The following is a 24,738-nucleotide window of genomic DNA, read 5'->3' as shown; positions in this document are numbered from 1 at the left end:
CATCTGGAAAGGCACCAGGCTTGGATGGTATGCCGGGCAACCTATTCAAGCAAGAACCGGATGTTTGGGCGCCCTATCTTATGACTCTCTTTAATGCCATCCTGGTAGGCATGGCTGTGCCGGGTACTTGGCTGGGCGCAGAGATTGTCCCAATTTTCAAAAAGGGTTCCCCTCTGCTCCCAGCCAACTACAGACCTATTAGCCTTATTGATGTCCCCCAGAAGATCTTTGGTAGACTTATGTTAAATCGCCTTCAGGATTGGATAGAGGAGAGTGCGATCATGAGTCCATACCAAGCAGGGTTCTGCAGAGGCATTTCTACTATTAACCAAATCTTCAGTTTGATTCTTCTATATTGGAAGACTGTGTTGATAGAGGGCGGCAGCTTATATACGGTTTTCGCGGATTTGCGTGCCGCCTTCGACTTAGTCCCCAGGGATAAATTATGGGCTGTTTTATCAGACCTTGAGGTTCCCGCTGACATCTTATCAATCTTGAAGAGACTACATCATGGAAACTTCGCCCGGGTAAGATGTGGAAGAGGAGGGACCCTTTCGGACGCCTTCCCCGTTGACAGGGGGGTTAGACAGGGCTGTGTTCTTGCACCGACCCTGTTCTGCCTCTTTGTCAACGGGGTTATAAACTACCTCAATGAGGTGAGCAATACTGATGCCCCCAAGTTGGATGGCAGCAGGGTCCCCGCTATTATGTTTGCGGATGATACCCTGCTGCTCTCCAAATCCCCCATGGGCTTACAACGAATTTTGGACGGGTTTGCTTGTTTCTGTGTGGATCGCGGATGGAGATTAACGCCGCAAAAACCAAGTACATGATCTTCAACCCGCCCTCCACAACGCGTGCGTGCCCTCTATAGGGTCCTCCAGATTGGAGCGGGTTCACACATTTGAGTATCTGGGGGTAGTAATTAATCAGTCCATGACGTGGGACTCGCATAAAATCAAGGCAAACATGAAGCTGACTCAGTCGGTGGGTGGCATTGCCAGGATGACCAAAGGATTGACATATAAGCCATTCGCCCCCCATCTACAAATTTATAAAATCCAGGCAAGAGGGGCAGCGACCTATGGAGCTGAAATATGGGGGCACACGTCTGGGCAGAAGCTGCAGGTAACGGAAAATAATTTCATCAGGCAAATGGCAGCTCTACCAACTAGTACCCCACTCTTGCCATTCAAACTGGATCTGGGTCTGAGACCGATCTCAGAGGAGCTGGGTCTTAGACCCTTAACCTTCTGGTGTAAAATATGGTCTTCGCCAGATCTTTCCAAATATAGAGCTGAGTTGACAGAGATCCTGCGTCTATGCAAAAATATACAAATCCCATGGCTAAGATACATCAAGCATATTTGCGAGTCATTAGGTAGACCAGAATTGTGGTACGACCCAGCGTCTGCTTGCCCCAGGGTCTCAAGAAAATCCATATCGATGGCTTACTATGAATACAACCTAAGTGTTGCTATCACGAGACGGCGGGAGGGGTCCCAAATTGGTCACTTTTTAGGTTTCAAAGACTCATACCATCTAGAGCTTATCTTTGATGACATGGGCCCGCCATTAACTAGGAAGCTATATATGCAATGGCGCTATAGCACTCTCCCCCTTAGGGCGCACACGGTTTTTTGGCCACACTCCCATCACACAGTTCATTGTCCTGCTTGCGCGCATACGTGTGAGACGGATCTTCATGTTATATTTTTTTGCCCAGCATACCAAAGACCAAGGAACTATTGGCTTCGCCCTCTCCTTAGAAACCTGGGTTTTAGACAGCATGTCCCAGCTTTCAGAATATTGAAAACAGATCTTTCTGCCCCAACTGTATTTGCGGTTGCCAAATTTTTAACATCAATGTGGATCATTCGTATGCACTGCCTTAAGTCCTCTCAACTGAATGAACTACTATGACGATCTTAGCTTAACTGTGTTTTGTTTATAATTACCAGAATTTTGTCTGTATTGTATTGTCTATAACTTTTGTACTATTTTATATTCTTTTATGGTCCTAGTGACCGAAATAAAGATAAAAAATAAAAATTAAAAAAAAACTGAATAGTTTTTCAACAGTTTCAGATTATGGTCTCAGAAGGATGGAAATATATGTGTGGTACAACTGGTACTAGCATTTCTAAAGCAATACAAATAGTTTCTGCCACTATCAGAGATGACCAAAAACATAGCATTTGTAAAGGGGCCGTGAAAGGAGTAACAAATAAATAAAACAAATTTCCTAACCAAAAGCAATGCTCCATCTGGTCAGTGATCTAAAAGCATTCACCCTCCACCACCAATACATCACGTTTTGCACCTACCTCTTGCAGCTCTTCCATTTTCGCTCTGGATGCTCGTTGTTCAGAAAATAGTTCTGTTTTCGCAGAGTTGAGTTGTCGCTCAAGTTCTTGACGCTCTATAAAAGATATACTGCCCTCGAGGTGACGTAACCGGGTCTTTAACTCATCTCGTTCAGAAACCAACGAAGAGATCTAGTTGTAGAGAAAAGACAGTTCGATGGCAATTTAGTGTGAATTACAGTATGCGTCAGCATGTAGATATTCTACTGTCTGCCCAAGGGACAGTGTGAGAAGGGTCTTAGAAAGTGGGAGAGAAGAACACGTTATTTACCTTCAGTAAAGCTCTTATGGTGGACACTCCATCTAACAACAGATTGCTCACCTAGAGTACATCCCAGGCACCAGACTGGATCTGAAAACTTCTTCAAAGCATTGCTCACGTACCGCAAGGTGCCTAGGAAGTAAGGGCGTTTGCAGCATTTAAGCACCACCCTAGCGTGTTGACATCAGTTTCTTGTCTTAACCCTTTCTGCGCCTTCAGGCATTGAGAGTGAACAATTGTTGGTTACAGTATGCTGAATACTAACTTGGTACCTTTTTAAATGTTAAAAAGAGTTGGGAAGGCAGTGAGGAATCTGCGGTTAAAGCAATTCCCAGAAAGTTACCAAAGGTAAGTAACTTGTTCTGCTGATACCTCATCTTAGAAGAGCTATCAGTACCTCCCCAGGTGCAGGGTCTGTGCAGTGGGCTCAGACCAAAACGTCTTGAAGGACCGTGCAGGTGAAATATCCTTTCTGCCACCCTGGCTGTTAGGGCACTAATACTTTGTGAATATATGTACTAATGCTGACATCTCAGCCTGGCAGATGCCAAGGACTGGCACTCTTTGCACCAACACAGTGGTAGCAGCCTTAGCCCTGGGGGCATCGGCTCTCATGCCTTACAGGCGTTGCTGCTTGACCAGTGCTGGGCCAAAGAAAAATTAAACAAAAGGACATCAAACATCTTTGCTTGTAAGGGGTCAGTCTTGTGTACAGTGCACCAGACCACTCATTTATCCCATTGCCTAGCATAAATGGATTTCATGGAAGGGTGCCCGACAACAAGGATGACATTCACCACTTCAGGCATCAAATCAAAAGCAGTCAATTGCCACCACGCAATCTCTGCGCATATGGGTATATTCAGGTGAAGGACCAAGCCCACTGCTGAAACAGGAGTTCCTTACGAACTGATTGGAGGGCAGATAGTCATGCCCAGATGGTCTAGATACCAAACTCTCTTGGATCAATTCAGAGCTGCTAGGTTGATTGGAGCCGGTCTTTCTTGATCTTTCTCACAGCTCAGGGCAAGAGAGGCAGGGGTAAGAAGGTGTTCATGAGTCCTGTATGCCATTCCAGCCAGAATGTACTTCCTAATGAGTGTTCTTGCAGAAACTCCAACATACAAATATTTTAATACTGTGCATTCTTGCTGGTAGCTAAAAGACAGTGTTCTCCACACAGTGAAAAGACGCCCTGCGCCACTTTGCGATGTAGACACCACTCGTGATCTGCCAGATACCACCTGTTTAGGTTATCTGCTCTGGCATTTAGGAACCCAGGTAGGTGGTTCACGACCAGGAAAATGCACTGGTGCTCCAACCACTCCCAGAGGTGCAGAGCCTACTGACCCAGGCCCCACTCTGGCCTGCCTGTTGCAGTACCACATGACAGTGGTGTTTTCGGTGAGAACCTGCACCAGCCTCCGCTTGAAGGGTGACAGGGTGGCCTTCAGAGACAGATGAATGGCCCACAACTCCCAAAGCTTGATGTGGAGCCTTTCCTCGGCCAGAGACTTCTCATCTCCACCTCCCCCAGATGACCTACCCTACCCAGCAGGGATGTGTCCATCACCATCATCAGCTCTTGAGGTGTGAGGGATTAGTGGCTTGTCACTGGACCAGTTTTGTTCCAGCAACCACCACTACAAATTCAGAGCGGTCTAATATGAGACATGTATGCCATTAGTCACATTGCCTTGATGCTGGGCCCATTTGAACTTCAAGTTCCATTGCGGAGAACAGATATGCCATCATGCATGCTTAACAAGGAGGATGCACAAGGCTAAAAGGCCAAGAAGCCTCAGTGCTGCTCTCACCGTGGATCCAGGACAGAGCCTGAAACACCTGGACCATACCCCGCATATCCTGGACTTGTTGCGGTGGAGAGAAATCCCTGAACTCCACTGTGTCCATGATTGCCCCAATAAATGGAAGCCTCTGCAAAGCAATCAGGTGGGAATTTGGCATGTTGATAGTGAACCCCAACAATATCAAGAGGTTCATCATCATCCGGATGTGGTACACCACTAACTGCGTCGAGCCCACCTTCAACAGACAGTTGTCCAGGTACAGGAATACTGGTAAACCTGGCCACCAAAGATGGGCAGAGATGACAGCCATCACTTTCATGAACACTCAAGGATTGTTTGTGAGGCTGAAAGGGAGCACATCAAACAGAAAATGCTCCTGGCTTACCTTGAGCCACAGGTAACGTCTGTTGGATTTCAGGAGGAGTATATGAATATAAGCATCCTTCAGATCCACGGACGCCAATCAGTCACTTGGGTCCAGAGCAGACAGGATTTGGGCCAGCAAGAGAATTTGGAATTTATCCTTCCGGAGGAAGGAATTTGGCAGCCAAAGATTCAGAATAGGCCTGAGGCCCTTGTCCTTCTTAAGAAAGAGTAAATAGCTATAGGAACACCCCCCTCTTTCCGAATCCAACAATCTCCTGAGGGTAACTTTGGAAAGCAACAGCACACCAGGCCACAAATTTATCAGAGCAGACAGGATCTGGACTAACATGAGAATTTTTAACCTATCCTACCGGAGAAAGGCATTTAGCAGCCAAAAGCTCTGAGGTCCTCGTCCTCCTTCGAAAAGAGAAGACAGTGAGAAGAACACCCCCTCTGCCCCCCCCCCCCCCATCTTTCCGAGTCCAGCACTCTCCTGATGGTACTCTTGGGAGAGCAACAGGCACATCACTTTCAAATAGATCGGACAGGTGCTCGTCTGAAATTCACTATGGCTTGAGAGGAATAGTGGGTGGGAAGGATTGAAAGGACAGGAGGAAGAAAGACCTTTCTGCTCCAATAGAAACTGTCCAGTCTGAACTGTCAGGCCAGGGCCTCACCTGAAGCAGAACAAACAACCCAAGACTGGTTTTGCCCTGACTGCAGCTCTTCAGTCTGATTTGGCTAGGTTCTAGTGGCCCAATGAGTACCGGCTCGAATCAAATCAAATGAAGCTTGTAAAGCCCATGGCTACTCTATAGAGTGTCCCAGCGCTACAGATTCATTGACCGCTGAACTCCCCAGAGAGGAACATAGACTAAAAGGGATCGTTAAAAAAACAAGTTTTCAAGCCGCATTTAAAGTAACAGGCATCCTTAACAACACAAAGGTACCGAGGAAGAGTATGCCAGGCTGCAGCAGCTACTGCAGAGAAAGAGGTGCCGCCCCATCTCTTCCTCTTCGCCTTATGCACCACTACCAGCAATGTGTCAGCAGAGCATAAGGTTATGGATGGATGATAGAGGGGAAGTCTCTTGGTTCGATATTTGGGGTCTAGGCTTTAGAAAGCACTGTGGGATAGCACTAGTCCCTTGAAATTCAGTCCCGCCCGGATGGAAAAGCAATGCAACTCCTTAAGATGGACCTGAACAGAGATGTTCCTCTGGATGTTAAGCAGGAGCAGGGCAGCAGCGTTCTGCACCAACTGGAGTCTCTTATGTCCGTACAGAGCTACCTCTGTACAATGCATTGACATAGTCCAGCTGGGATGTTATGAGGGCATGAACTACCATCTTTTGGCAAGGAGCCAAGAGCAAGAACATGAACTTTCTCAGAAGCTGGAGTAGGCCAACACAGGTCTCAACTACACTCTCCACCTGTGATTTGAAGGACAAGTTGCTATCGAACTTCACTCTGAGATTCCTAACCACTGTAGCAGGGGTTGGAGGAGATGGGGCAGAACTAGGCTATACCTCCCCACACTACAAGGGGGTGGCAGAAATCGAAAATCCAGCACCTCTGTCTTACTCGTATTGCACTGGAGATTACTCCAGCACATCCAATGAAACACAGCAGACAGACATGCTTCAAATCTGACTTGGGTGCTAGAGATTTTCCCGCCCCAAGTTAGAAGGATTTGTGTGTCAACAGTGTAAGAGATGACCTGCATTCCAAAGGATTCTACTAGGGTTGCCAAAGGGGACAAACAGACATTGAACAATGTTGGACTCAGGGCAGAGCCCTGGGGAACCTCAAACTTAATGGGTTTGGCGTTGGATGCAAATGTCGGCCTCCACACAGACGGACATCTGCTCGATCGATAGGAGCCCAGCCAGGCCAACGCGGTCCAACCTATCTCAATTTCCTGCAAGCGTTGCATCAGGATAGGGTGGGAAACCATGTTAAATGCTGGTGAGTGTTCCAGTAGCAGTAAGGCGACTATCTTCCTGTTGTCCACAGCCAGTTTAATAATATCAGAAACCGCTAACTGAGTGAATTCAGTGCAGTATCCCAGGCGAAATCCCGATTGCGAAGGATGCATCAACTCATTGGTATCAAGATAACTGGAAAGTTGTATGTTGATTGGTTTTTTTAAGATCTTTGAAAACACTGGCAGCAAAGAAATCGGCTTGTAGTTGGCGAGGACAGTCTAGTCTGGCAAGGGTTTTTTTAGCAGTGGCATCCAGCTTGGGAACAGTGGCCTGGCGCAGCGAGTTGTTTAGCAGCAAATTCAGGGAGGGGTTAATGACTTCAGCTTTAGCGACCAGAAGGGGGGGGGGGGTAGGGGTTGTCGGGGAGCCTTCCAATGAGATGGTGGAGAACTCCATCAAAGAGCAGGAGTGTAAGAAAGGAACTATCAAGGGCTGACCTCCAGACCAATTGAACTCTCTACTCTTTGTAGCAGTAGGTAAATTGTGGCCTTCTAACCCATTACACTATTGCTTGTTCCTGCTGCATTTAAAGTCTCTACAATGCCCAGAATCTAGTTCTCAAGAAAGTCAGAAAGTTAAGAACAAAGTTTCGGAGAGGCTTTCTGGAGTTGAGAAAGAGTGGAAGGATCGACAAACTTCTTAGGGATTTTAAAAACCTCATTAGGCTTGTTGTTCGATGTAATGATTTCATTAGCAGAGTACTTTGCTTGAGATTTTTGTATTCCTTGATGGTAAATAGACCGCTCCTTTTTATGCCGCATCTTGTCCTCAGGAGCGTACACAAGGCTCTTTCAAGCTTTTTACAGTGCAGCTGCATTGATCTAAGCTCCTCATCAAACCACTGAGCTTACAGGTGTCTCAGGTCACTAGACCCTGATTTAATGGGTGCCAACCTGTCAGTCATATTCCCTAACCAGGAACTGACTGCCAGTTCATCTGCTTCAAATCTGCCAGAAAACACAGGAACGCTATTATTGAGAAAAGATGCTCTCGTCTGGGTCATACCTGTTGTACTAAGGGCGATGGAGATAAGTATTCAAAAACGTGATGGGACGAATGCTTTAATTAATCGCAGTCACAGGTAATTATTTAGAGCCATGTTCCATTCTAGTGTTATTGCAGTCCAAGGCGTCAAAAGGATTAGAGTGCTTGTTGGTTGGCAAGGCTATCTCTGTCTATACACCAGCTCTCTGGAATAGATCTGAAGCGTTCAGAATTGATGCAGAAACTGGCAGGAGTAAAGAGCCCCAAGGAGGCTGTCTTTAAAGCATTCTAATGCAGAGTGCGTTTTCTCACTGAAAAGTCAAGACCCATCAAAAGGCATATTCAGTAGGGATGCCCGAGCATCGTCAGAGAAACCTATAGGTCGAATCTACGTCTGTCTGCCAACTGCCAACCCTGGTGCCAATTACCTTTCCCAGGCAATCTACAGAGTCCAGACCTGCACGAATAACCTATTTGACAGTGTCCTGTCCATCATCTATCATTTGTGCCAAGAAGATTTTACAGTCTTCTTAGACTGCCAGCAAGATCTCGATGGCCATGTCCCGATGGGCATGTGTGCAGGGGCCCAGTAGACAAACAGCATTTACAAACCGCAGTGCTAGGCTAATGGTGGAAAACATGTGCTTGCCAAAATCAAAAACCCTCTTGGATTTCTTATCTAGAGGACGGGATGGAAAGGAGTTTGAATTCCCTTTAATGGCAGAGGACTGTACAAGAAGAGTCTCTGGGATTGCGTGCTAGATGAGAAAGACCGGGCCATTGTGTGCTGGTCTGTGATGTCAATTCGCAGGTGGGAAAGAGCAAAACTTAGACCAAGTAGTTATCAAAATAGCACCATGAAAGAGAAGTAAGGGCTCAGAAGTTGTTGACCCAGGCTGCAAAATTTCTGTCAGAACATTAGATTCAGACTAGATGGAGGGCACCTGTCCTCCTAACAACCACTGGGAAGGAGGCACTCTCCGTTGGTGGCCCAAGTTGTGAGTCAAACTATGTCTCAGGTGCGGTACCAAGCCCATGGATGTTCTGTAAATTAATGTTGACTACATTCTCTGTAAAATAGACAAGCAAGCCAACTCCATCACCATCACCATCTTGGGTTGTCCCCTGCTATCGCATAGGATCAGAGTCAGAACCAAAAAGATAATAGAGCCTTTGTTGGAAGGTGCGACATGGCTGAGGCACTGGGTTAGAGTCTGGTGGCATGGTCACCGGTTGTGCTTGTATGATTTCATGGTGCAACATCAGTTGGGCTTGAGCTGAAGTCAGTTAGGGTCCAACATTGATGTTGGCACTGGATCATTTTAGCACCAGTGGCATCAGTAATAGTGTCAGGGCAGCAGGGACTGATGTGGATCTCGGGCTGGAAAAGTCTGTACCAGCATTGGCACGGGCTTAGAAATGGGACAGATGGTATCAGAGATGGATCCGCCAGCGGAAACCCCAGTGGAGGACCATGTAGTTCCATGGGGCCCAAAGGCAAATCGTATAGAGCCGGAAATGCATTGAAAATCTGAAGCATAGCCTTCTTGAAGACCTGGATCTGCTGCAGGTGGAGATCATGGCCCGGTAAATTTGGGGTGCATTCAGGAATCTGTTCCATTGTGCGAGAACTCGATGAAGTGCGATTGACACTGTGATGCCCCTGTGCCTTCTCTTAGGAGTCAGAGTGATGGAATTAGGTAGAGTTCCATTTTGCTTTTTTTATGTTAAAGACTGACTTGCATAGTGACTTACTAGAGAACTTAGAGTGCAAAGCTGAACGGCCTTTCTGTAGGGAACTGAGTGAATCTGAAGCTGTAGCCTAATACTACAGTCTCCAGCACCAAAGCATCTGAAGTGATTTCCTCACAGCTGGAATCAAAATCGCACACTTTGCCTCCGACAGTGGTGCTGTACGAGCGTGGCTCTGAAATCTATCTTGTTAAACTGTTTTGGCTCTTTGTTGGAAGGTGAGAACTGTTGTAAATCCTTCCCTCCTTTCAGTGCATCTCTGATGGATGTGGCTTGCTAGAATATCTTCCTGCAGAGGGCGTGAACCTAATGGTAAGGATGCATAGCTGACCTTCCAATTGGTATCTAATAGATGGAGACAGCCATCATCATCATCGCCCTTCAGGTCATCCTTGTAGGAGCAGCAATGTTCTAATTTCCTAGGATCCTACGTGTCTTGCCTGTAAGAGACTGTCTCCAAATCTATGTGGCAGTAATAGCTCCATCTGCTCCAGCTCTCTTGGTGTCCAACTGCTGAGCACTGAGCTTCCTAGTGCAGAAAGCTCCAGCACTGAAAATGCTAAAAGATAAGGTGCCAATGCAGGCCTCAGCACCAAAGACTACCACCAGAAGAACGGGAAGAACGGGATGAGTTTTACACTTGGAAAAGTATAAAGGTCATCCAAAAGCTGGAGAAGGAAAAACAGATAAACAGGAACACCTACTAAGGAAATTCAAGCAAAGAGACTGAATAATGAGGCTTGACCCTATCCTCAGAGTTTATACAGTAACGCATGTAAAGTAATGCACCTACCTCAAAGTCAAAGCTTTACAAATTTCTGAAAAGGGCACATTTCTAATGAAAGAAGTATAGGATGCTTTACACTATTACAGTGAACTCTGATGCTTCACAGGAGGGACCTGGTACCAGGTAGTTATACAAAACAGTACCCATCTTGAAATAGATTCGGCTGGAGATGCAAAAGCAGTGCAGACACAGTGATAGTTAATGAAGATCTACTTTGAGTTATAAAAAGCTTTTGTTCCATTCCTATAACATTCAAACCCTCTTAACATTCAAGTTACGTACAGACCATTTAGCTGTGAAGGTAGGGTTTGGGAAGAAGGCACATAATGATAATCTCAGAGGAACGGCATTTATCAAATTACGCTCAGAAAGTAATGAAGAGTCAGACAAGAGAGGTTCAATTTGACAGGGAGAACAAGAAGAAACGAAAACCTACCTTCAGAAATATAAAATAAAACTGACTAATCTCTCAAGACATTGAATGAAACCAGAAATTCCCTTCCATCATGACAATTAGATGGGAAATAAAGTCTGAAAAGTCAGTCAGGTTTGAAGGCATCCTAGGTGGTGAAGCATAGAAATGAACAGCCTTAAGGACCATATAAAGCATGATGGGGCATTACAGTTTCTATATTTTTCAAAGGTGAAGTGTCACCTATATCCTTCAATCTAAAAGCAATGTCACAATTTCTACTTTGTTTTTTTCTGGAAAGAGATAATTGGAAAAGAGTGTTTTTTTGCAAACGATTACAATTTATAGCATTGATTTACAAATTACCCAGAAAATGTAACTTCTTCTATGTGTATTTTCTATGCAAACATGCTTTTAAAAATAAAAAAATATACAATTTAAAATAGTTCCAGCACCCTGCAACTTTACTCTGTTGTACACCTTAGAGAAGGACATCCATGCTGCGCAACAACAGATCCAGATACTGGGAAGAGCTCCATGCTATGGTACAGAACCAGATATAATGAAAATTCATGACATCCTATGGCACAGCCTGCCACATTGAAGAGTTCTAAGCTACCATGCAGCATGGCATGACTCGCTGATGCGGTATACAGCAGTGTAGAAGCATAGCCAAAAGAAGCCGGACAATCTTGCAAAGTGAAGAGATTCATGCTAATCTACAGCAGAACTGATATAGTTCACATAACTTTTCTATCCTGTAGCAATGCCAGCTACTTTGAAGAGATCCGTGACATCCTACACCTGAGCCGGATGTCGTTCAGAAATCTATTCTATTTAACAGCACAGCTTACAACATTGAATATATCTGTAATATTTTCCATCAGTCTGATATAGTTCAAAGGTCCACCTATCCAATAGCAGATCCTGACACATTGAAGAGATCCCTGATATCCTATTTCAGAGCCTGATACACTTAATGATTCTACAGCAGAACCTGTCAAAGTGAAGGTTCTATTATATAGCATAACCTGGTAAAGGGAAAAGATCCATGCAAGCCTACATTAAAGCCTGATACAGTGAAAAAATAAATCTGAATCTATAGGCAAACCTGTCACAGTGAAAGCATCCATGCTATCCTACAGCAGAGACATACAGCGAATCCAGTTTATAGTACAGCTGAGCGTGATAAAATCTATTCTATCCAACAGCAGTGTCCGGTACAGTGAAGAGATCCATGCTTTCCTACAGCACAGCCCATTAATGAGACGACATCTATGAAGCAGATCCTGAAACAGAGAGCAGTACAGTGATGTGATCCATGCTATCTGGTAGTAGAATCTGATAGTGTGAAGAGAAACAGGTCTGGTATTCCACAATGAATGCCTGATACTCCCATACAATGCCATTCCTCCACCAGTCTGATTTTGGGTTTACCTCACTCTGGAACACGGTGAGCTGACTGTTGCGGGCACTGGAGCATTGCCTTCTAATTGCACTGAGCTCCTGCTCAAGTTCTTGCAGTTCCTTCAGGGTTGTGTCTCGTTTGAACTCCAACAATGCTAGTTCTGTTCTACAATCAAAAAAAACAAATAGTAAAATCCTACATAATACACTGCAACCTACCTCCCTCTGCCCCTCTTCTTTTGACTTTCATTGACCACTTAGAAAATACACAGCTATGCCAATCAATTAATTCCAAAGAAAAAAATGGTGCACTTTAGTTGATGAAATCCCAGATGTCTTGCTTAGAGTATGTATAATCTTTTGCTCGCTTAAATCATGTAAATGATGTGTACGCTTCCTACAAGTGAGACCTTCGATGGCTAAAAAGTGCGAATGAAACCCAATCACTGATGCAGTAGGCTACTCTCATAAGGCTAAGATGGAAGGATTGGACACCATATGGCTTTAACATATGGCTTTAACACCATGTGAAAGCACATTAGGCACTGACTGGGCAATGTGTAATCACTAATGAAACTATATTCTGAAGTCATTGCTCTCCTTTCGATGATCTTGTCTTAAAGCATCCTAATTATTGGACTCAAACTCATGGAATGGGTGGCCTTTGGCCATGAACTACACCCGGTGCACAGAGCACACATCCGAATGACAAGTTTAACAGGTATTGAGGACAGAGGAGACTGTAAAAAGCTTGGCTGAAAGCCATGCCCTGTGCCCGCTATACATGCCCATAATCCATGCACAGTGGGAAAGGAAGAATGGGCACTAAGCACAGGGTGCAGCCATAGGTCTCGCACTATGTTATGTTATGTTATGTTATGTTAGGGGCATTTGTATTGCGCACAGCTGCTCCAGCTAAGGGGCGTCCTGGCGCATGACAAGGTAAACATAGCCGCACCTAACAACAACAGAAAGAAAGAACAGGGAGCACTAAAGGGAAGAAATTAGAATAATACGTTTTTTAAAGCTTTACGAAATAACAGAAGGTCGTCCATCAGGCGAATCTCCAACGGGAGAGAATTCCACAGCACTGCTGCTTTCACCCGAAAGGACCGACCTCCAATACGACTGAGCTTAAACCTCGGGACCACCACAAGTGCTTGGCCCACCGATCTCAGAGAGCGAGTTGGTACATAAAAAGACAAAAGGTTCTGAAGAATCTGAGGGGCTAAGCCCTTCAGGATCTTAAAGGCCAGGCATAGAACTTTAAAATTAATTCTAGTTTTCACCGGCAGCCAATGCAAGGATCGGAGAGTCCTGGAGACAGAGCAAGACCTGGGCAAGCCAACTATGGCTCTGGCTGCTGCGTTTTGGATGCGTTGGAGGCGGCTAATTTCCGCCTGATTTGCCCCTACCAGGAGGGAGCTGGCATAGTCCAAGCGAGAGATCACAGTCGCCTGAACCACCAGCTGCCTCGTTGGAGGGTCAGAAAACTTCAAGACGGATCTCAGACCACGAAGAACCCCAAAACAGCAGGCCGCGGTTTTCTTAGAATGCCCCACAAAATTGAGAGCGGGCTCCAGCCATACTCCCAAGTTTCTCAGCTCCATGACCGGAGTTGGAACCGGCCCAAGCTCCGGTGGCCACCATGTATCTCCCCAAAGCTCCCGCCCCTTCCAGACGACCATAACCTCAGTCTTTTTAGCGTTGAGCTGGAGACAGTTAACATTCATCCAACTCGCCACCGCCCTCAGTCCACTCTGGAACCTGGGGGCATCATGCTCAGCATCCCCGCTGATAGTGACCGCTAGCTGAGTGTCGTCGGCATAAGAGACCATCGTCATGCCCCACTGCTTGACGACATCAGCCAGCGGTCTCACATAAAGATTGAAAAGCGTAGGACTCAGCGAGGAACCTTGCGGCACCCCCAAGCCCAGAGGATGGAATTTGGACTGGTAAGGTGGTATAGCAACGCAAAAGGAACGGTCGTCAAGAAAGGAACGGAACCACTGTAAGGCGGACCCACCAATGCCTATCTCCTCTAGGCGACGTAGAAGGATGAGGTGTGAGACAGTGTCGAAGGCGGCGCTCAGATCTAATAATACTAGCGCCGCCGTCTGTCCCCCATCCAACACCCTACGCAGATGTTCCACCATGTCGAGAAGGGCTGTCTCCGTACTATGCCCAGCACGAAACCCATGCTGAGTATCATCCAGAATATTGGCTCGAGTGAGATGGTCAGAAAGAGCCTGGTTAACATGGGCCTCCATAACTTTTGCCGGCCAGGGGAGTAAAGAAATTGGCGGGTAATTCTCCGGTCTCGAAGGGTCCAATGAAGGCTTCTTCAAAATAGGAGAGACCACTGCCCGCTTCCATTTAGCTGGGACCATGCCCGTCGCCAGCGAGATGTTAATAAGAGAACGCACTATAGGGCGTCCCACAAAGGACTGATCTCTGAAAGAGACAGGCCTTAATGGATCCAGAGGTGATCCAGACTTGATTTTTTGGGTTACTCCATCAAATTCCTCCGGTAAAAGCAGAGGAAGAGACTCCAAGGTAGGGAGACACGGGATAGCCACCAAAGTCCCCAATGGTGGCCCCGTAAGAGAAAACGTCCGGTAAATAGCTTGCACTTTCTCCAAAAAGAAGGATGCCAAAGCCTCACAATGAGAGGTAGAAGCCAATACCGGAGAAGAGGTTCTTTTAGCCAAAAGGTCTTTGAGGGCCTTGAATATTGATTTAGATGGATTCGAGCTGTTGCAGAATTCTTCCGAGTAGAACGCCGCGCGGGCTCTACATATGGCACGATGGTAAGCCTTGACGGAGGTCAGATACAACGCTTTCTTAGCCGCGTCATAGTGCCTCCGCCACTCTCTCTCAGCCCGCCTACAAGTACCCTTTAAAGCACGTAGGGTGCTGTCGTACCAGGGGCTCGAATCTCTAGCGCGAGATTTACTAGCCATAATAGGAATCAATAAGTCAAGCGCCCTAGTGATCCACTGACAGAACTGGTCATAACCCAGTTCAACATTATCCAGGGGTCCCAGCGGATCTGCTGCCAAGACCTCGTGTAAATCCTCTAATCTAAGTTTATTCCAATGCCTTCTAAGGACTGATCTGGGAGGAAGGATAGAAAGAGTCTCAGGCAAAGGAGCTCGAATGGCCACTAGAAAATGGTCCGTCCACCCCAGGGGTGTTATGGAAGAGATTGAGGCTTCCGAAAGATTAGTAAAGAAGGGATCTAGCGTGTGCCCTCCTACATGGGTGGGTTGAGCTACCTTTGGATCCAATTGGAGGACCTCAAGGTCAGCTAAGATATTATAGACTGCCGGTATGCTCTTGTTGTCAAAGTGGAGGTTAAGATCTCCCAAAATAGAAAAATTGGCACAGCCAATTGCCAAAGAGCTAACGGCATCAGGGAAGGCTTCTCTAAGTGCAACATCACTGCCTGGGGGTCGATAAACCACCATCCCCGAGATCGTAAACTGGGGGCTGATCGAGATCTTGAAAAAGGCACTTTCACATCCAGCAATATTTAAGACCTTCCAGCAACAGGAGAAACTAGATTTGACAGCCAGGGCGATACCCCCTCCTCTAGTTGACCGATTTAATGTAAAGATGGAATACTCCGGGGGGACAGCCAAGTTAATAATGGCTGCATCGTGTTCCTGCAACCACGTTTCCGTGATCGCAAATATATCAGGAGACTCCTCCTGTATGAGGTCGTAAAAGGCTATATGATGTTGAACCAGAGACCTAACATTTAAACTAAATATTCGAAGTGTAGGCGTTACGCCCTTACCTCGAGGAGCGGTAGAGGAGATCCCCTTGCGGATGCAAACAGGAGAGCCAAGTGCCCATCTTTTGCAAGCGCACCGATAGGGGCCACTTAGCGGATGAATCTGAAGCTGATCACACTTCGGAATAGAATGACCAATAGACCGCAAAGTGAGATTTGAATAGGTAATCATCCCGACACTTAACACGCATGAGCCTAAGAGAAACCTGTTGCGCCCTGTGCGTCCTCAGCGCGGACGGGCGCAGACGGGCAGGACTCTGGCACGACTCCGGCTAAGCGACGGCGTCCCACTGCGCGACCCCGCTGCGCGGGGGGGGACGTCTTTAAATAGGTGTCCCGCGAGGCTGTCCAGGCGCAGTAGCGCTCCAAGTGGCGCCCGCCGGGGGAAAGAGAAACCAGCCCAACCAAAGATGGCGCCCAAACAGGACTATGGACCCACCCGTGACCCGGACCCACCAAACGGCGGTGCTTGTACAGATTAAATGCGGTAAGAGGGAGGGGAGCCCCTACCTGATCCCAGAGTAAAACCAAGGGTAATAAAATAAATGAAATTAAATACAAAAAATGGGAGAGTTAAAAATGCACAACGATCACCGCAGCGCAAAGCGCAACTGTACCATTACCTTGTCAAGGTTACCGGTGAAAAGAGGACCACCTTAAATAGGTGTCCCGCAAGGCTGTCCAGGCGCAGTAGCGCTCCAAGTGGCGCCCGCCGGGGGAAAGAGAAACCAGCCCAACCAAAGATGGCGCCCAAACAGGACTATGGACCCACCCATGACCCGGACCCAACAAACGGCGGTGCTTGTACAGATTAAATGCGGTAAGAGGGAGGGGAGCCCCTACCTGATCCCAGAGTAAAACCAAGGGTAATAAAATAAATGAAATTAAATACAAAAAATGGGAGAGTTAAAAATGCACAACGATCACCGCAGCGCAAAGCGCAACTGTACCATTACCTTGTCAAGGTTACCGGTGAAAAGAGGACCGCCTTAAATAGGTGTCCCGTGAGGCTGTCCAGGCGCAGTAGCGCTCCAAGTGGCGCCCGCCGGGGGAAAGAGAAACCAGCCCAACCAAAGATGGCGCCCAAACAGGACTATGGACCCACCCGTGACCCGGACCCACCAAACGGCGGTGCTTGTACAGATTAAATGCGGTAAGAGGGAGGGGAGCCCCTACCTGATCCCAGAGTAAAACCAAGGGTAATAAAATAAATGAAATTAAATACAAAAAATGGGAGAGTTAAAAATGCACAACGATCACCGCAGCGCAAAGCGCAACTGTACCATTACCTTGTCAAGGTTACCGGTGAAAAGAGGACCGCCTTAAATAGGTGTCCCGCGAGGCTGTCCAGGCGCAGTAGCGCTCCAAGTGGCGCCCGCCGGGGGAAAGAGAAACCAGCCCAACCAAAGATGGCGCCCAAACAGGATTATGGACCCACCTGTGACCCGGACCCACCAAACGGCGGTGCTTGTACAGATTAAATGCGGTAAGAGGGAGGGGAGCCCCTACCTGATCCCAGAGTAAAACCAAGGGTAATAAAATAAATGAAATTAAATACAAAAAATGGGAGAGTTAAAAATGCACAACGATCACCACAGCGCAACTGTACCATTACCTTGTTACACTACATATCCTTCGCACAATGGCCATGCCCAGTGAGTACTGAGGATAGGGAAAAAAGTCCAGGGAGTTGGCAAAGCTTCGCAAAACTGAAGGAAGTGTGTACCTGACTGATGGGGAAAGTATAGCATTACGATGGGACTGTGCTCACTATCTCTTCTCCAAGAGCCCTCAGGGCTCAACCTTCAGTTATGGCCAGTAGACTGGGTACATGACATGGAAGATGCCAGGCTCTGGACTCGGCACCACCCCACACACAGCCTACTAAATACAGCTTTCAGCCATGTCTAGTGATCTCTGGCACATTGTACAACAACACATGCCCACAGCCTGCAGTGCATGCCTTTCTGTCATGGCCAGTCAGCGCCCGGTACTAGGTCTAGTCTTTGGCTAAACCCTGAGCTGATGGCATCTGCCTCAACCTGATCAGTATAGAGATTGGTATAGCAACATCTCTACGATTCTCCAAAGTATACAAGTAAAAAAATGACTGAGTTTAACGTGCCATTCAAACGATATGTTAAAGAGCAAATATTTGCAGCACTGTCATTTAGGAAATAAATGATAATGCTGGTGTCATTCATGATGTCATTTTTTATATCATCCTTCAAGTCATAAACAATCAGTGGTGAGAGGAACAACGTGCAGCTCACAATAGTTGGTGAATTTCACTGTTTTTAGGTTTTATTGCATAACAATAATGTCTCTAACTTCCGAATGATTTTAAGGAACATATTCTGAATATTTGCAGATGTAAAGAGTTTAATGTGCTTTTTATTAACATTGCAGAGTATGGAGAGGGGCAACGATTCAGAAGAGGTTAAACCTCTAGTCAGGCATGCTCCCCCTGCCCTCCATCAACAATGGTAATACACAAAATATTACTCTCTGCCATTGGCATATCTAGTTTATGTAATTCTGTCCTTTTATGTAAATTCCCTATAAACACAGGTATGTAAGCAGAATTAGAACATAATCTCATGGGAAAGGCACAGAGTGAGTTGTGACGATCAAGAGTATGATGATTCAGAAGACTCTCCCCTCTATTGTGGTAATAACAAGGTATATGACATTTACACAGTAGTAATAAAGATTTGAATATGCGTTTATTACTACAATTGCTCCAAATAATGTGGCCACACTTATTCGCCCTAGAATGATTTGGAAAAGAAATACACGTCCAGAAAAAAACAGGCAGTGGCTGCTGTATGCAAAAACAGTAATAAACAAATACGTAAAGGAACTGGTACTACAGCCACGATAAAGGGAAGGGTGAGGATTACCTTTTATGAACACAAAAGCTACACTGCACTGTGAACATAAAAATGCATATTCACATTAGTGTAACTAATTTTTGTACCCATGTTTTCTTACTTCTGCTAACCATGCCTAAAAGAAGTGCACATCCATGACGTTTCAAGCCTCTTTCACATCTTGGCTCCCAAGATGATAAAGTGTTTGGGTGGCCAGCCGAAATGTTTATATTCTTTTTGTTTCAAAAAACCAAAAAAATTTTTATCATATCCTAACCAACAGAAATTACAACATTTCACCATCTAGTACTCAAAGGCATATGCATTCAAGGACGATTCTGCTAGCCCAATGCCCCTCCTGTCTGTCCCTCCCATGTCTATTCGTCCTGATGCTCTCTTCAATGACAATCTCCATCATCACCCCTAGGTGGAGTCAGCTTGGGCCCAAGGCGCCCAGGTCACGACTGAATTGCTAATTGTGCAGATTTTTCTCATTTCTAGGGGCAGCCCTTTCCCTCATAACCACTTTTTATGGAAACATACACCAGTCTCCTTTCAGATTTTCAACATCTGGGGGGACTTTGGAGCCCCATGCTTTGGCAATGATCTGTTTGGCAACACAGATCTAGAATCACCCATATTTGTTTTAATTTAGGGGCTACGTCTATCCCCAGATATTTATGACGTATCTCTTGGCGAGGCCGTATAAGCCCAGTATCCCCTACGTGTGACATGCAAAGCTATGTCCAGTACCTTTGTATCTCAGGACAGGCCCACAGGTTATGGAAGAAGTTCCCCACCTCCCCATAGCCATGAACACAGAGGTCTGAAGCAGTCTTTCCCATCTTCAACAACGTCGACCTAGAGTAATAGGAGTGGTGTAAGATGTGGAGCTGGACAAGTCAAAAGCCGGATTTGATAGTAACTTCACATGGGGCTCTTACTGTCTCTTCCCATTACTCATTGTCTAGTCACTCTATATCTGCCTCACATCTCCGTCTAAGATGCAGCATTGTTGAATATGATGCAGAAGATTGGTTAAATCAGCTTGATTTACCACAATTATCAGAGGCTGATAGGGGATATCTGAGCTCGGAAATACAAGAGGGGGAAGTTTATAACCAGATTAAAAAAATGGTAAAAGGGAAGGCAGCTGGTCCTGATGGACTTCCTGTAGAAATTTACCAAATAGGTCTAGACAAGGTTGCCCCGGCTCTTACGTCTTTGTTTAACAAGATACTGTTACTAGGTGAGATAACCCCACAAACCTGGTCAGAAGCGACAGTAACTCTGATCCTGAAACCTGATAAGGACCCTGCAAAAATTGAGTCTTATAGGCCAATCTCACTGCTGAACGTGGATTATAAGATCTTTGCGGGGTTTTGGCGGTGAGATTGGCTAAAGTCATAAAATCTATAGTACATGGAGATCAGAGAGGCTTCATCCCTGGCAGACAGCTAAATGAATTAACCTTTCAGGCTATTGCTGCGATAGATGTTGCTACGGATAAAAAACTTCCCTTGACTATTGTAGCTATTGATGCAGCCAAGGCCTTCGACCAAGTTAACTGGTCGTATCTATGGTTAGCTCTGTCTAGGTTTGGAATCCCAGAAAATTTTATAACAGCAATCAGATCACTTTATTTCTCCCCTAGGGCAAAAATCTTGATAAATGGTCGACTTACTGACTGGGTTCATATTTCACGTGGAATAAGACAGGGGTGTCCTCTCTCCCCCTTATTGTTTAACCTTTATATCGAGCCCTTTGTCTGTCAGCTGAGAGCTGACCCGGTAATTGAACCTTTTAATATTGCGGATCTCACTTTAAAACTTGCCGTATATGCTGATGACTTATTACTGTTTACATCTAATCCGGAAGAAGCCATTCCCAGGCTATTTGATCAGGCAGAGTCCTTTGGGAAAATCTCTGGATATAAGATTAATAAGGAAAAGACAGAGATCATGCAATGGAATCAGGAGGTGGCTGTCCCAGAAGCAAAACTACGCATGAGATATCTTGGAATCCACTTAGTTCAGGATATCTTAGAGATACCAAAAGTAAATCTAAGTAGAATCCATAAGGACGTGTGTTGCCTCCTGCAACGGTGGTCAGGTCTCCCGTTGAACATCTTTGGGAGAGTGAATCTAATTAAAATGATTATATTACCTAAAATCACTTTTTTGTTTAACTCCATCCCTTTAATGTTTAGTTCATTAGATATAGCTAAACTCCAGGGGAAAATAGGCTCTTTCATTTGGAACACAAAGACATCGAGAATCTCCTGGAAGAAAATTAGGAGAACCCTGAGAATGGGAGGGTTAGCTTTACCTGACATACTTATATACTGCCACTCCTTTCATTTCAAAAACTTTAGACTTCTGGCAGATAAGACAGATGCCTCCTCTCTAGGTTTATTGTTCCAGGCGCTTCTCCATGGTATCCCACAAGGGCAGGAATACTTTCTGTTCAAATATGGAGACCCCAAATACTACAAAAAGGTTAGATTAAAAATTTTGGGCACGGCATTGAAAAATTGGATGTATATTAGGAAAAGATTGAACATCCCCTATTACGCCTCTAAAGCACCTATATGGGATCCACCGGGGACACCAGACTGTCTCAAGGATAGGCTTTCATCTCCCCTCAAAACAGCAGGATTAATATATTGGAGTGACATACAGAGAGATTCAGAGCTCCTAGATTGGGAATCCCTCTCGAGTTTGACCGGGGGAACACTTACTAGATTTAAATATTACCAGCTATCGGGTTGGTGGGCTACTATCTCATGGAATACTATCATCCCAAACCCGAAGTTCGATCTAGTAAATAAAAAGGGTAGATGGAAAAAAGAGTTATCCTACTGGTATTGGGCTTTGATCGAGGTGGAGGGTGTGACGGAGCCCGAACTTCAAAGATTGTGGGGCAATGTCATAGATTCAGATGTTAACATCTTAGGAGATGTATGAGCGGATTCCTTCACGTTGCTCCATACAGTGGTTAAGTCTGCCCCCCTAAAAAGAAATCACCTTTTTACAATGTATAGAGTGTATATATCACCAAAACAATTAGCTACTATCACAAGCTTAGAACATTATTGCCCGAGATGTAAACTACTGGCCGCAGATGATTTGCATATGTTTGTAGAATGCCCAATGTTAAAGAATTATTGGCTTAAAATACAAAGATTCTTGTCTGAGGTACTAGACAGACAATTAGCAGTCACTACTGGGATGATTATGTTCGGATTAACACCGCATCTCGAATTGAATGATCGGGCTTCTAAATTTATTTTCTACGTTATCATCCTGGCACGACGGAAAATATGCGAGGCCTGGAAAAGCGAAAATGCCCCTAATTTTGCAGAATGTCTGAAGTACCTTATATATATAAGTGAATCCGATATGGCCTGCAATAGCACAAGCCATGATAAGATCTGGGCGGCCCTCGTGGCATGGCGGAACAGATGAGAGTATTCCAATGATTTTCATCTGGACACTGTTGGTTCTTTGTCTCCAAACCATCCAAGGGTCACACAGATTGAATGGAACGGAGTGGAATAAGAAAACAGTTGCTACTAGAGGGGTGTCTCCTTCCGACCTCTCCTCAGACCTTAAATACTGGCATCGGAATCATTCGGGCTGAGGAGAGAGGGCGGGTCTGCCCATCTAGAACGCCCGTTTTGGAATATGAGGAATACAATACATTTTTTTTTTAAAAAGAATAAAAAAAAAATAAAAAAAGATGCAGCATTGTGTCTGGGGAAATATTCAGAATTTCTTTACACATCAATGATACATCTTTTTTGAGCAGAGGTTCTGCAAGTGGTCGGTCTTCCAATGGTGAGGATAACACCAGCCCTGCACCTTTTTTAATTCAGGAAATCAGGACATGTCTGATCTGTAGATAGCAATAGGTTTCTGAATCAATCCGGTTGAATTCCCTCACTATATCTTCTAAAGTTATCATATCTCTTCCCACCCATAGATCACCCAATTTAGAAATTCCTATTAAGTCCCGTTTTGCGAAGCCCTGTAGTCTCCCCAGTTCCACCCCGGTGGCTAAATCCTATAGCGGTGTTTCTCCGGTTAGCCTACCCTTCCCCACCCCCAGTATTATGTTACAGCTATCCATATTTTCACCTCGCTGCAGTATGAACTAGCAGCAGTCTGAACAGTTTACATTCTTGTTACATTTGTAGGTTGCCTTCTTCCTTTCTCATGATTTCAGACTCCAGCACCTTTGTACTTCCTTTGTTTTACAATAATTTGTGATTTCCTTTGAGACCAGCACCCAAAACTCTATATATGTGAGTCTTGCCTTTGCTTAAGGACCTCGTGTTTGGGTGCAGAAAGACTTTCTGTCCAAGCGAATAGGCGATTCACAGACAGTTCAGTTCAGGTTTGTAAATAAATACATTTAGACTTTATTTGGCATGTGTACAGATTTTAATAGCACAAACAATATCAACTTTGCACAGGAGAGAACAAGGCACAACAGCGAAAAGTAGACAGGGGCAAAGAGGTGAAGTTCCCAAGGGGGAGAAGAAGATCACACTGGTGGGAACACCTTCTTTAATCCGTTTAAGAAATCTTTCACTACAGGAATCTGGAAGAATGACCTTTGTGTAGGGGACTTGCTGTAAGCAGTTATGGCTGCAAGATGTACTTAATGGATGAGAATTGCAGGCCAAATTGTGCTAAATGGAGAAGGTTGATAATATTACATCCTCCTGCCTCGAAATAGGATGGAAATCATTCTGAATACACCACATGTAGAATCTCTTCTACTTGAAAGCATAACAACGTCTGGTAGAGGAATGTCCATGCACTCCTGTGAAAGGCTTAAATGTCCAAACTGCATGAATTCAGGAGCCATGCTGTCAAGTTCAGCGACAGAAGGTTGGGGTGGAAAATCTTCCCTCTGAACTTGCAGAGGAGATCCGGTCTGCATCGCAGCCTCTTTTGACATGCCGTCCCTACCCGTTTATCAGTGTGATCAAGTACAGTTAATGGTGTACCAGACAGAAAGCGAGCGTCCAGGCAAAATGGAGCATAAAATCAGAGCAACTAAACACCAACCATAACTTATAAAACAATAAAATAAAGCTTTTAATTGTAGGCAGTTAAATCTATTGCTTATGTAAATGATTAGTTACTGCCTATCTTTAAGTTGCTCTAATGAGGCAATAAAGTCTTCGAAGGTGAACAAGATGCACACCTTTCTTAAAATAAGAAAAGACTATTGCTTCTACACAAGGGAAGACAATCATGTTTCTATAATACTGAAAAAGTATTTACTTCTACCCTTGACAGTAGAAAATCGCAGAATATGTTGAGGGTGAGACTGGGGCAGACAGAATATTGTGAATACGCACAAACTGTATAGTTTGTGGATGTTCCTATACTTTCAAGGACTCGATTTCCTGGAACTCCTACGCCCCTGGCCTGAACAGGGATATTTTCATGCAAAATATTGTATCATCTCGAGTAATACTGAACATGAGAAAATTGACTTACGACTTAAGTTTACCATTTCTCAATTATTTGCATTTAAGCCATTTGCACATGTAAGCTGTACCTACATGCACCAATGTATTTGTGACTTGGGACCAATAAAATGAATGAAGACTCATGATGGAGAAATAGGACTACAAGTAATTAACTTTTACTCTTTAACTTTTGAAATGTTGCCACTTTTAGATGAACAAACACATTTTGTTTTCTTTTTACAAAAACAGACATTCAAATGACTAGCAAATGATATCTATTTGGAGCAAATCCATATGGTTATAACCATTGGTCACCAGCAAGAAAGATACAATCTGAACCTACATCAAAAGCAAAGGTAAAAGGTTCCTAAAGAATAGGACAAATCTTAAAGCCATCTTATTCTATAAATGTTTCCTCTAGTCTAGCTATTGTAAGAGAAGAG

The 24,738-nt window shown here is 45.0% G+C and overlaps 1 protein-coding gene across 1 annotated transcript in view; it reads right to left on the bottom strand.

Annotated features, from left to right (window-relative positions):
- LOC146784184 (uncharacterized) overlaps positions 1-24,738 on the bottom strand; it is a 739,190-nt gene that overhangs the window by 353,771 nt on the left and 360,681 nt on the right. Inside the window, exons 14-15 of the mRNA XM_085632912.1 lie at positions 12,166-12,301; positions 2,328-2,498 (exon numbers count right to left, since the gene is read on the bottom strand). Coding sequence (XP_085489038.1) covers positions 2,328-2,498; positions 12,166-12,301 — 307 coding nt within the window. The remainder of the gene's footprint in view (positions 1-2,327; positions 2,499-12,165; positions 12,302-24,738) is intronic.

Source organism: Triturus cristatus, chromosome 11 (genome assembly GCF_964204655.1).
Source record: "Triturus cristatus chromosome 11, aTriCri1.1, whole genome shotgun sequence".
Classification (NCBI taxonomy): domain Eukaryota; kingdom Metazoa; phylum Chordata; class Amphibia; order Caudata; family Salamandridae; genus Triturus; species Triturus cristatus.
The sequence above is the reverse complement of the archived record's forward strand: the minus strand, read 5'-3'. Positions and strand labels throughout refer to the sequence as shown.